Raw genomic sequence first — 14,098 nt, 5'->3', positions numbered from 1 at the left:
TTAAGACATCAAAAGCTTCTGTCAGCATGAAGTGATTTCTTCTCACATGTACTAATGTGAATAGATGTCAGGCTAATAATGCATCTTTGCTCTAGTAACTGGTAAGTACACAGCCGAAAAGCAAACGAGAGGGCATCACCACCTGCAGACGCACTTCAGCCTTTATCGATTTGATTTAAGAAGAGTCACTAGAGATTAATTTTATGTACAGAAACTCTAGAGCACAATTTGGGATGCAATTCAAACAGGTAAAACACTGACTTTTTAAGTTAAGCATTAGAATGTAACTTTTTGCAGTAGTTAAAAAGGCCAGTGTATATAACCAAACTGTTTTATATTGGACAATAAATGAAGTGTGGTGACACCATGTGGATCTGTAACACTGTTAAGTGGTGGATGTGATATACTTCAACTTTAAAAAAAGATCCTTGTGTAAAGGTTAACTGAATCCACGGGCCTTTGAGGCAAAAATCCTGTACAGAATCCAATAACTAAGTCTTGAGTAAACCTATTAAAGCTTCTGTAGAAAACTGAGTACCTTTCCATTTTTCACAAATAAAAACCAACACAGCAACATCTTGTTCATAATCTGTCATTTATTAATTTCACAGAAAATTTCAGGTTCCAATTTTTGCATTATGAAACTACTGTTTAGAACTGAATTACCCTTTCATTTGAGACAGATTAATGGAATAGTTTGACATTTTGAGAAATACACTTATTGCTGTTTTGCCAAAACTTAGATAAGAAGATCGATACTACTTTTGTGTCTGTATGGCAAATTATGAAGCTCCAGCCAGCAGCCAGTTAGTAAAGACTGGAGACGGAGGTAAACAGCTCACCAATTAACAAGTTATATCTTCATTTTTAAACTTGCTGTTTCCCCATTTCCTGCTGTTGTGAATAACCAGTGTTTCCCACACCCCTCCTTAAACACCACTTGTCCTGCATGTTTTAGATCTCTCCCTGCTGCAACACAGCTGATTCAAATGATCAACTCGTTATGAGCTCCTGAAGCTGATCATTTGAATCAGCTGTGCTGCAGCAGGGAGAGTACTAAAACATGCAAGACAAGTGGTGCTCGAGGAGAGCTTCAGTGTCCCAAATAAGCAGGTAAAAGACGGTTGCTGAGGACTGAACTGGAACTTGAAGGAATTACACATTTGGAACCAATATTTTTATCTGGAATGCTGGTCTTAAAGCATGTGTCTTCAATTATGTAAGAAATATTGAACTTATAACAAGGATACAAGAACACTGTAGCATAACATGGAGTGGGGATAATGCTCCACCCGGTTCATATTAACCACTCTGTGGAACAGTTTTCATTTTCAGGTGATTAGACCCTATTGAAAACATAGTTATGAATATTACATGTAATTTCTGCCAAAAGATGCCCCTAAATCCTACACATTTGATCTTTAACTAATCAAAACTAACACCATACCCTTAATCTGCGCATGGGCACGCCAGAGTTCTTAAATTAATGAAACTGCCACCATTTGTGATCTGCGTACAAAACCACGCCCACATTTGGTACCCCAAAATGGTATCAAGTAGTATCGATCTTTAACTCTTAGCAAAAAAAGTGAATAAGCATATTTTCCAATATGTTACAGGCATTTTTTTTTAAGATAATCTGAGATAAAGTGGCTGGGGTGAAGAAAACCAGTCTGAAAAATGAGAGATATCATTCCTATGGCCTGGAGTAGTTTAGACAACACTTGAGAGTATGAACAGCTGCCTCCTAAAGCCAAAGAAGATGCCGATGCTGTGATGTAATGGAGCCACGCAGCCTGAAGCTCTGCTGAGTTTTACAGACACTCAGGATGTTCGGTAAAAGATCAGGTCAAACATCACAGGTAAGGAAACATCACGTTTTCTGTCTGTCTGGAACAATAATGACAATTCACAGTACAACTGTACTTCAGTTCAGTGCAGTTATTCTTTGACCTCACATAACCAAGTTGAAAGATTTGCAATATAAATACCTAAGACTATCCTAAGACATTTTAGGCAACAAAATTTCAAGAAAGTGTTTTTTTTTTTTTATAAAAGCATTGATTTTTGTTTTTCCTTTAAACCCTGAGTTCTCACCACATGACAAATAGGTACGATGATGTGCAATTATGTGACAGAAAAACAGAAGTGGAAACTGCAAATGGTATCTTTCATCTACTCTGAATGAGAATAAACTATGCAGGAGAGTTTCTGTACTAAATTCATCTGACAAAGAAATGATGGAAAACAAACATGCTTTTGCTTGTTAACATTAAAAAATACATTGTATGGCTTGTTTTATCATGTCTTAAAAAAGGAGCTTAATGTCATAATTAGTGTAAAACTGTACATACACATGGAATGACATCTATTGTGCAATATCGACAGTGACCTCAATAAAGAAAGAAAAAATACTTGACAACGTTATCCACAACTAATATGCGCTTTTTAGCATCCAAAAAGACCAAAAAAACAAGAAGGCACTTTAAAACAGTGAGTCATCCTGAGCCTCTCTCACTATCATTATGTGTTGATGTGCAGCCCTTATTTAAAAGCATTGATCTAGTCAAGTGAATCAACTGCAGAGAGGCACTAATCCATGTTTAGAGAGAGGCGAGTGTTTTTATAGGCTATAATTGTACATGTGTGGCTAGATGGCACTGTTCCCATAAATGCAATATGATTCACAGCTCAGCTGTAATTTCCAAAATTACACAATCACACACACTCATACCTCAACCAACACCGAAACAGTGAAAAACACACCAGTAATTCTAAAATTCACCCACACAATCTCAAATCGTCACCAGGTAAGATGTAATTAAGCATGACTCCTCGTGTTACAGAGGTAAAGTTGTTCACCTTTGCTGGCCACATGCTCACCCACCAATGAGCAAAAAATAATTAATACAGCAAAATAATCAAGCTGTCTTCTCAGACTTCCTTTAGTGTCAGTTTCCTGTTTGGATCCTGAGCAGCGGAACAGACGGGCCGAGGATTTTACTAACAGTGGATCCTTTCAACCCACATTTGCACCTGAGGGGGATGTACTGAAGGTCTGTTGTTCATGTCAGTGTCTCCACATGCATCCTCTTACTCAGAAAAGTCCCACCATGTGATCGATCTGCCTCATGTAGACACTCTTTAACGGCAGAGTGTACCGTCGCTCCTCTGGGATCCTGTTGCACTGTAAGACAGAAATGAGGATGGAACAACATCTATAATGTCAATGAACTTATACCAGTGTCATCACTAGCTTTAAAACTCAGCCCGGTGCAGCCTCTTAAAGACAGGAATACTGGCCAGCAGTAACACGATTTGATTATATTTAATATAAAAAAAAAAACCAATATAACAAAAAATATAAAAAAAACAGTGTAACAAAAAACACAATAATTGCATCCCGGTTAACGCGTTAACACTAACAGCCCTACTTGTTAGAAAATATATCTATGTAAGAAGTGTTATCACAATATACATGACACTGAAAATGAACCGTGAGATGGGCTGCTGGGCGAGGATGACGGCCTTACGTTGCTGATGTTGCTCGGTGCTGGTCGGTTGTTTGGTTCTCGTTCTGCCAGCACCCCCTCCTCACAGGGAAACAAGTCGTTCCACTGTTTCTCCCTGAAGCGCTCGTCTATAGGTACGACGTGGCCCTCTGTAGTAAAGATGTACTTGCTATCGGATTTGTGGAGTGGGTTGTCCTCATCAAACAGCTGCGATGCAAGAGAGACATTTTTTTGTTAATATGAAAGGTCTGAACTAAGAATGTAGCTAATGAATAATTTCTCTGATATTTAAACACAAGTTTATCCCTTTGAAACCTGAATATACATTACTTTTCTTCTTCCAAATACCACAATCACAAATAAGTTTAACCGTCTATTTCTGGTGCCGGCCAACGAGGGAAGCAACATTTAATCACTAGTCAACTGATCGCACATGTTCCTAATCTGAAGAGTATTTTGGCAATGGCTGGATGACAATTTGATTTTTTTTTGAGTTGATTAAAAAAAATAATGAATATATAAAATGTAAACTTTCATTGCAGCAATGATTTAAAATATAAAACTGACTAAATTAGGTTATAATGAACATTTTATCCATTTAGAAAAGTCTAGTTCAAGTAATCGTACCACTCCGGTTTTTAAATCCAGAAAATTATAACATTTAATCTAGTACAATGACTTTTGTTACAATTATCAAAATTGAGAACATATCTAGTATTATCTTACGCTCTCAAATCATTCGATCAGATCTGTATATAACATAACTCCATCTCAGGCATGCTCAGGCTGTAACTTACCAAGTAAAGGTATTTGCATGTCTCACTGAGGAAGAAGCTCTCCATGCGGTCCTCTTTGGATTTGTCCACGACGTGGTGGAGAGTGGCGTACCCACATCTGCAAACAACAAAGCTCAGCCTAACATATCAAAGCACCATACATCTTCAGATAAAAAGTATATATTTAATGTTCCGCACCTGACTTTGGCATTTTTCTCAAGGCTCTGGAGAATATCCATTCCAACATGCAAATAGAAAGGATTTTTGGTCGCCTGTGGGAAGTAAAGAAAATTAACCTTTGAGTAAAAGATAACAAATCAACCCCCCTAAGCAGCATTACAGCAGGTCAGAACTGTTACCTGGTACAGCAGATAGGTAGACTCCACCAGCTCTGGTCTTAAGGGGTAGAAGAGCACATCAGGAGCCTGCAGCTGCCAGTTGTATCTCTCTGGCAAAGCCCCAAAGCGCTTCCAGATGGCATAGTAGAAGGCGTGCAGGCAAATTGCATTATCTACATCCCCATTCAGCACCTGGAGCACAGAGCGGAAACACCTTGCTCATGTTGAGCACAGCAACACATATTAAACACTCGTATGTAAGATCTGTCATGACATGTACGTGACATAAACTAACCTGCAGCCCAGGAAAGAAGGCCTGTAGGGAGTCGATCCAGGTGTTCATTATCTCACCGCTGAACATGTTCACATTAACATAGAGAGGTGGGTCACCCTCTCCTTCATTACATGACTCTCTCCTGGGAAAACACAGAGACAGACGAGGGTTCACTGTATAACATATAACTCAGGTGAGTATATTTGCCTTTTTTCACCAACATCTTCATCATATGTTTGTATATTCACATGCAAAAGCAACAACAATGCCCCCTGAGATTCTACTTTGTGTCTCTTGTTTCAGGGCTATTTTTCAGTGGTTACGGAGGTGGAAAAAGTGTTACGTTTCTGCCTGGCTCTGTGTGAATGCAGATGTCCCATCAGACATCTCCTGACATCCTTAAGTCTCAGAATTCAGCTTTCCACATCCCCTGGTAAGAAAAGTAATACTGTTACACCTGACAGCAGTTTTTTTTCTTCGTTAAAGGTTATTTTTTTGGCTTTTGGGGCTTTTTTTTGCCTTTATTCCGATAGGACAGCTCAAGCGTGAAAGGGGGAGAGAGGGGATGACATGCAGCCTCCAGACTCAGGGCCGCTGCGGCCAGGACGTAACCCCTGCACATGGGGCGTCCGCTCCACCATCTGAGCCACTGGGTGCCCCCTCTCAGCAGTTTTATTTCCTCCCTGTTTGGCACATCCTGGCCCGAAATTCATTTACATGCAGTACTGCGCTAAAGTCTTCTGGCACAATAAACTTTGTTATTTTAGCAAAGTTATAATGATCATACATATTTATTTCTCAGTAATCTCTTTATTAAACTACAACGAGCACATACAGGGAATCTGTATACAGTATTAAAAATGCTAATATTTTAGAATAAAACACCTTCAACAGGGTAAAGTTGCATGTATTTATAGTGACAATCTTTCCCACTTAGCATGTCTTGAACTCTCAAGACACAATATGATATTTATAATACTAATTTAAGTTAATAATATTGATTGTTTGAGCTACATTTTATTATGGTTATATATATGATTCCATGTTTTCACATGAAACATTGACTTCATGCTGAAGAAGCCATTTTCTTCTGGCTTTTTTGGTGTTTTAATGCATTGTACATGTTCTCTGTATTCTTTGTATCTTAATAAAGACACTGACAAATATGTATATATGTATATAGACAGACAGAGAGATAGATAAACTCATTATGACTTTGCTAAAACAACAAATCTATGGTGGCCAGGGACTTTTGCACAGTGCTGTAGAGTCACATTTTTTCAGTGTGGGACTCACCCTCTCCTCAGGTGGTTCTGAATGCTCTCATAGGCAGATTGGAACATCTTGTGGTCCTCCTTTTCACCAAAAAGGATGTATGATTTGAGCAAATACTCATAGAAGGAGTCCATGCCGGCTCCCAGACCGCTCTGCTTGCCGACCCACTGGCCTGTTTGGATATTAACTACATTCCCTGAAAAAGAAGGGATAGAAATGAGAAAAACGCTTTAAATTCTATGATAATTGTTGGTATCATATTTAGATGTTGTAGACTAAAAGGGACAGTCCACCCTCCAAATCAAAATACATATTTTCCCTCTTACCTATAGCGTTATTGATAACAAGAAAAACATGTATTTTTCATTGTTGGGTTGAACTTTTCCTTGGACAGTTTGAAACCTGGGCTGACATCACTTTCTTGTGCTGCATTTAGACGCCTTTCACAAGTATTTAAACCTTTAAACCCCAAGATAATTGGTTTGATTTTGTTCAAAAATATGGGAAAAATACAATGAGCAACTTGGTAAGAAATGTCTGGGAAATTCAAAGAAATAAGTATGTTTAGAATTATTTTTTAAGCTAGGGAAAATTTCCTAAAGAACTATACTTAAAAGTATCATAATTATATATCAAAAACTATTTTTATAGATTTTTTATTTTTTTGCTTTTTGGGGTTTGGTTTTGTTTGTTTCTAATTTTAAGGTAGTTTCCTTTTGTTAATTTGTGGGTCATTTAAGTTTCACATTGCCTTCTTCATATTCTTCTGAAAGAAATCAAGCCAATCTGCTCAGGTTTTGAAGGGTTGACTATGCTGGGTAGAAGCTTAAATAAGCAAAAAATAAAACACGGAAAAAGGAGAAACTGCACAGTTGTACCTACCTAACAGACCGGTTTCGTTGCTCCTCAGGTTCCACAGAGCTCTGACGGCTCGTCTGGCCACCCACTCAAATGTGGAATCTCCAATCAAGCGGCTCAAAATCCCAAACTCCACCAGCAGGGACCCAGCTCCCGCAGTGCACGTCTCATTGATGCTATCAGGAGGAACTCCAGTCTTCAGGTTCACCTGCGTTTGAGATATAAATCAATAACGATGCCGAGTGACATTTAAATCAAGGTAATGCACATAATAACTACTTTCAGTAGAGCGATGACTGTTTGAGTGCCTTATGTGTTTATTAGTAGGAATCTTGTAAAATGCAGCTCTGATGTTTATTAGTGTCACTCACCCTGGGGTAAGGAATGCCTGTGCTGGTGTTCTCAAAGGCCGGCAGTAAGCGGACAGCCAAGTCGTGAGCCATGTGAAGCAGCTCATTATCGTAGCCGTCAAAGCCGACCTTGCCAAATGGATGTTTCGGGTCTGTCAGCAGGATGTGAGATGAGATGAGGCTTCCCAGGATTCTTCAGAAGAAAACAAAAATATTACAGCAGGGTTCCACACAAAAAAGTGAAAAAAATCAGGCAAAAAATAATTATAATAACTTTTCTGATACTGATAGTATTATGACATCTGTGTAGGTAAATCAAAGATCAAATTGTTTATCATTATGGAGCTCATGGACACAGCCAGTCAACTTGAAACTATCATTATTAGCATGCATTGTTCATTATTTAAGTAACAATTTAAAAGTCGAATAAGGCGATTAGGGATACATACACTTAAAATCACAAGCAAGATTTTAGCTTTCATAATCAAACTTGATGGGTTCCTTTTTGGTGTGTATTTAGAGTTTAAACAGTTGTAGTAATTCTACTCATAGTGAAAGTGGGCCTGTCGTGAATACTTTTGATGGACGATATATTGTCCAAAAAACAATGCGATAAATGCTACCATTTTTTAAGCTTAATACATTGTGGTCTGAAATTTACAGTAATGCACTCAATACTGATTTATATGTACTGCATTGTTCTTCCAATAGAAAAAAAACGATAAAGAAAAGTCACTTTTTCCATTTTTAAACTTTTCAGCCACCAATGTAATGATAATACAACAGCATAACAATGCGAGTATACCCTTTCAAATAGAAATGAGGTTTTAATTCTGATAAATATTCAGACACTGGAATTGTGGGAAAAAATGTTAGAGACATTTCCAGCAATCCCTTAAAATTTCCCCCTTTTCGAGTCCCTTGAATGCATCACCTGACCTGTCAGGATCCTCTCATTAAAGGCGGGTGTGCCAAATAAGCCGAGCAGAGGAGACGCCACAGAGGACACAGTCTTCAGTGTGTTTGGTTAAATCTTTATGTTATTGTTTGATACATTTTTTTCGCTCCATTGATTTAAACTTTGTTTTCGTGAAGGCCTTTTTGTTGTAGGGGAATTTTGTTTCTTCGTTTTGACGCGACTATCCAGCAACTCTCCTCACACCCTGCAAATCAATGGACACCCGCAGCAGCCAGGCTCACCTACCAAACCGTGAGTACAGCACAATACAGCGACATATACACACCTACCATGGCGTCTTTCAGGCTTATTTTAGAGGCCGCACTGACATGTGTTAGCCTCGACTTTATCTTCATATCGCCGGTTCACTGTCGCTGTTTGTGACACAGAGAGCAGACGAAGCAGCGCGACGACAAAAGACAGCAAGAAGTGACTTGGCATAGTTTTTTCTGGTTATTTGGTTTAGGAAAAAATGATTAGCTGCTACCCCCGTTGATTAAAGTGTTTTACATTGTTATGTTTTTGTACACTTAGTATACAAACGGTGCTAAAGTGAATGAAACGGCATCAAAATAGAGTTTATGTATTAAAGATGTCCCCGTGGATCCCCTGCACCCCCCAACAGAGGTCATAACTAAGACTTTAATGTCCTAAAGTAGAAACGTCCTAAAACAACAGAAACGCTCAAAAGGCCGAGAAATGTCCTAAAATCCAAGAAAAGACTTAAAATCTTATAAACGTCCTAAAATCCTGGAAATGTACTAAATTCCTAGAAAAATGTATGGGGCTGCTGTGACTGGCCCCTGGCCTCCTGTAATTTTGCAGAAGTTGGCCCCAAGCAAAGCAAGTTGAGTAACACTGCTCTAAGGGACTGTACTTTATTTCTCAGAGAAGGATAGCTGGGGTGTGGCTCTTTTTTTTGTTTTTATCTTGACCCTCCCTGAAGCCATAAATGTTTTTTTTTCCAATCAGTCACCCTCCCTCCACCATATATATATATATATTTTTGTATTCACACCAGATATACGTAGTATTTGAGCCAATGCAACTAGCAGGCGTTAGTTATCATCCAAACAAACAAATCCTCCTAAAAAATGATGCGCTAAGGGACTTTCGGAAACTTTGTTTTTACAGCTCCTGGCTAGGATAAATGCTGTGATTTTGCAGATTTTTAAAGAAAACATGTCTTTCAAACCCACTAACGACATTCAAAGGTTATCCGGAATAAATATAAAATACTATTTTAAGTTGTATGTCCCTCTTTTAAGCCAAAATAAAAAACACAAATACCTCTCCAGAGCTTAATTTTTATCTTTTAAATGCCTTATCTACTTTGCACCACCGCTTCCTCTTCCTCGGTTTTGAAATGGTCAGATTTGGTAAAGCAGTTTTGAGAGTGAGTCTTACAAGATATGCATTTTGAATAATTCCCTATTTTTAATTATTGAGAAATTTGACTTCATTGTCTAATGAAATCAAATACCTACATAGAAAATATGCTTATCTAAACCATGTTCATATACTTTTAACTTCATAATGTAGCCTCATCAGCTGTATCTACAGCATGCTGAATTTCTTCTTGTGTGGGACTCTAAAAATAGTAGCAATGTTTGTACCTGATGTTTGCCTCGAAAACTTGCACAGTTGAGTCCTTGTCAAAAGATACAGTATCTATAACCAGCTTGACGGCTCTCTGGAACTCTGTCACATTTCCGAGCACCTGCGGAGAAACAGTATACTCTATCAGCACGCTTATTTGCTCAAAATACTTTACTACTGAATAGCTTTCAGGTATTTTGCTCAAATTCTATTCTTATTCTTAGAAACTGCAACCATTGTAAAGCAGCTCTGATTCATAATTTGAGCAAGTACACAAGAGTCGAGCGTTATGTTTAACCATTTAACACCTGCACCGAAATCAGTTTTTTTGTGCTGCATTCAGACGGCTTTCATTTGTATCTAAACCTCTGAAACCTGAGAAAACCGGCTCAATTTCTTTCAAAAACACAGGAAAAAACACAATGAGCAAGTTAGCAAGAAATGTCCGTCAAACTCAAAAATAAACAGTAAAAAGGTGACGAGGAAATGATCTGAAAATTATTTGGGGGGGATTATTAGACATCATCAAAAAACGTGGGGAAAATGTCCAGAAAACTAAATGTATAATTTTCTAAATGTTATGTTAAATGATGACCACTATTCAGCCCAGCTTAGTTTTTGCGAGGTGCTGAAAACCTCAAAAAAGTCAAAACTTGTAAATAAGATTTCTGCACACTTGCATCTCTGCAGTGTTTCGCGTTGTTCTGAGCTTTTGTAAAACGCTGACCAAAAGCTCAGGATAAAGTGAAACAATTATATATTTAAAATAATGTTAAAGAGAATAGAAAAATAGAAAAAAAAAAACATTTTTAGCACTTTCTAGAGGTCATTTTTGTGTTCTCTAAACTTTCTTTTCTTTTTTAAAGTAATATCTTGCTCATTTTTGGGACATTTCTTGTGAAGTTGCTCATCAAGTTGCTCAGGTCTGAAAAGGTTAAGTTACTGTCACATGTTTATGCACAGACATTTTGATACCTTAAACGCTCCAAACTGGCACAGTAACACTCACACCGTCTGACTCCATATCAGGGCTGGTTTTGACTGTGGCAGAACCACACAACGTTTAACTCAGGAAGTGCTAACCTCTGTGCCAGTGAATGTAGCACAAAACACTACTTTTTTTTTTGCAATGCAGGTGTTAAGACTGTGAAAAAACGAATTGTCTTCCTCACAAAATGATCTGCTTTCTGCTATTTAAAGTTAATATACTGTTTAATGCCAATATTATCGGTGAATAACATATTATATAATAATAATCAATCCTGCTCTAAACTATGTTGACTGTGCAAGACTGTGTGTGACATGAAGAAACAGTAACTGAGTAGAACTTACCAGTAAAGTGTCTAAGGTGTCGATCAGTGTAAGGGAGTAGTTCCCCAGGACGTCGTTTATGTTGATGTTTGACCTGAAATGAAAGCAGTGAAACAAATTGAGTGGTTTTGCTGCAAAACAGGGAGAACAAATAACAGCTCACAAAACCGAGCGTGTCTTTTTAATCCAATAACAACATAGTGTTTAGATGAAAATGTTATCTTAGACAGAAACACCTCATATTAAAAAAAACGTGAATTATTATTTACATTGTACCTTTAATTAGAGTGTAGTACTGTACTATGTATACAAATGGAGCATCTGTTGAACCCAAGAGTCTAAGACAGCAATATGGGGAGTGAAACTTTTAATCAGATAGCACAATTCTAGTTTTTCTGTTTCAGGTGTGAGCAGATGTTTCAGCTATACTTTTACATATTTTTTTTAAAAAAAAAAAAGACTTTTCAAACATACTTGTATAGTCAGGCAGACAGTATGAGAAAAATGTGTATTTTGAACATCAAAGCATGTAAAAATGTTATAGTAGAAACCTAAAATAAAAGTATAGACCTAAAAGTGAGTATAATACCAGACCTTTAACATGAAAGAATCTTCCTAGACCCCCATCAAGAGCCCTCGTCAAACCAACTATACTTTTAATGTACAGTAATTTTAATGTATTCTGTGATATGAGAGTTTCCGTTTATCACAATGTGTACATTTGCTTATCTATGATATTGAGAAAAAAAGGCAACTGGATGGAAAATCTCACCTTTACTTTCTACAAATACTTCCATTAAAATTATACATGGTTCCAAGTCTTAATTATAGTGATAAAACATTTTTTTATTCAAATTTCACAAAACTTAATTTTATTTTATTTTTTTAAAGTTACAGGGAACTTGCTCTATATGTTGAAAGTTTAAGTTTTGATTAAACATGTGTTAAAGGCATTCAGACAAAGATTTGTGTTGTTGGGGTTTATTTTATTCCAAATGATAAATTGCAACAAAGATTTTCGTTTTTATGGTAAATGCACATTAATATGGTAAATGCTCATTAAGTACTAATAATCGGTATCGATATGTCGCCCCCCCAAAAAACAATATCGGTCATCCCCAAAACAAATCCTTCTGTTTCAATTTCTTAAATGCTCATTCTGACTCATAATAAAAATAATTCTGTAATACCATAACACCATGATACCCTGACACCGCGATATATTCTGAGACGGTTATCATACCGTGAAAATCTGTAGCAAACCTGGTCCAATGCAAAGGCGTCTGAAACATAACCTAAGCAGCAGCGGGCAGCACTGAGAGCAGCAAGATTACGCTACACTAATATGATTACAAAATACATGCAAATAGTAGTACAACGTGCAGAGGACAGTTAGGATGTAACCGACTGTCCTGCAGCCTGTGTATGCTCTACGTGGTGACAGATCAGGGTGCCACTCCACTAACCACTAACAAAAACAAAAAATAAATGCACTTTTATTAAAGAAAACATTAACCTGCCGGTGCAGAAAGTCAGCACAGCTTTGAATGACTCACGGGTTTAGCACGTCTGGTCCCCTCCCCTCACAGTCAATGGGATTCAGCTCGTCCTCAGGAAAGGCATGTTTCATATAATTATCATACCCGAAATAAAACATTTCTTTCGCCATGTCCTTCATCTTAGCTTTGAGCTTGTCCGGGAAGGAGCTGTATCTCCGGACATACTCGTCCTTGTTCCCATCGAAGAAGCTCAGGTAGGACCTCCGGGGGGACTCCTCTCCCACCTTGGCACAGGTGGTCGCCGCCTCTTCATGTCTGTGGCCGGGTATCCGCTGAGACCACGAGTTCCCTCTCGGGTCGGTACCTTTTTCCTCCCTGAATAACAAGTCTAGTTTGTGCAGACTGAAGCTGAGAGGGAAGTTGAACCCCCAGCTGACGTTAGGTCCAAGTCCGAAAGCTAGCCACAGCACACAGCTGAGGGACAGTCTCAGTACCACCAGACCAACTACTATTGACCTCCATTGCATCTTTGCCCCGGCTCGATCTTAAAACGCATAATTTAACTCCACACACGTCCGAGGAGTAAACGACTGAGAAATCCTCTGTGTGTCAGCCTAAAACTACAAGCTCAGGTTGTAGTGATTCCGCCCCGTACACTTCCTGTCAACAGATCTGCCCCTCCCTGATCCTGAGCTGTGATTGGGTCTTCGCCTCTGACGTCATGCGAAAGAACTGCGAAGGCTCGGCCTGTGATTGGTCAAAGAGCTGTCAATCTGCTGGGTGCGTTTCGTGGCAGTCCTGACGTGTCTTAACTGTACTTCTGCGCCAATAGAAAACAGCCACAAGAGTGAGGCGTTCAGGGGCGCAGGGCTTCAACGAGGTTCCCGCGGGTCCTGTTAATTAATGCAAATATTGGGCCAGCAACAAAATTAAAGAAGTGTCCTGTAAAATCAAACATTTGATTTATGCTGTCAACCAGGTAATCGCTACATTCAGAGATGTGGATAAAAAATCGTGTCTTTAGTAGTAGTGACATCAAAAGTAGTCGTCATATATTTTATGAATGCCTTTGCGTTAAATTATTTTGAATGGAAATAGGACATATCTTAAAACACTGACTAATTCAAGGGTTTAATTATAAAAAGACATAGCATTTTAGTATGATTAAAATGGACTTGATAGTCAGTCAGAAAAGAACTTTGAAAACTTTTTGAATGTGTTTTTTTATGGGAAATATGATACTAATAAATAAAAGTGGACCCAAAAGAAAATGCAAAATAAAATACAATAAAATAAAAAAATAAAATCCAAGAATTCAAAATAGAAATAGCACATTACATGCAAATAT

General features: G+C 38.1%; 1 protein-coding gene across 1 annotated transcript; it reads right to left on the bottom strand.

Annotated features, from left to right (window-relative positions):
- Positions 1-576: 576 nt before the first annotated feature.
- On the bottom strand, positions 577-13,405 carry edem1 (ER degradation enhancer, mannosidase alpha-like 1). Its single transcript, XM_042507182.1, has 12 exons — positions 12,808-13,405; positions 11,273-11,345; positions 9,958-10,061; positions 7,405-7,576; positions 7,058-7,241; positions 6,197-6,371; positions 4,922-5,042; positions 4,648-4,818; positions 4,487-4,560; positions 4,310-4,406; positions 3,534-3,719; positions 577-3,187 (listed from the first exon to the last, which is right to left on the bottom strand). The coding sequence occupies exons 1-12, from the start codon at positions 13,275-13,277 to the stop codon at positions 3,098-3,100; spliced, it is 1,917 nt and encodes a 638-aa protein (XP_042363116.1). The 5' UTR covers positions 13,278-13,405; the 3' UTR covers positions 577-3,097.
- Positions 13,406-14,098: the final 693 nt, after the last annotated feature.

This window comes from Plectropomus leopardus, chromosome 2, assembly GCF_008729295.1.
Source record: "Plectropomus leopardus isolate mb chromosome 2, YSFRI_Pleo_2.0, whole genome shotgun sequence".
Classification (NCBI taxonomy): Eukaryota; Metazoa; Chordata; class Actinopteri; order Perciformes; family Serranidae; genus Plectropomus; species Plectropomus leopardus.
The sequence above is the reverse complement of the archived record's forward strand: the minus strand, read 5'-3'. Positions and strand labels throughout refer to the sequence as shown.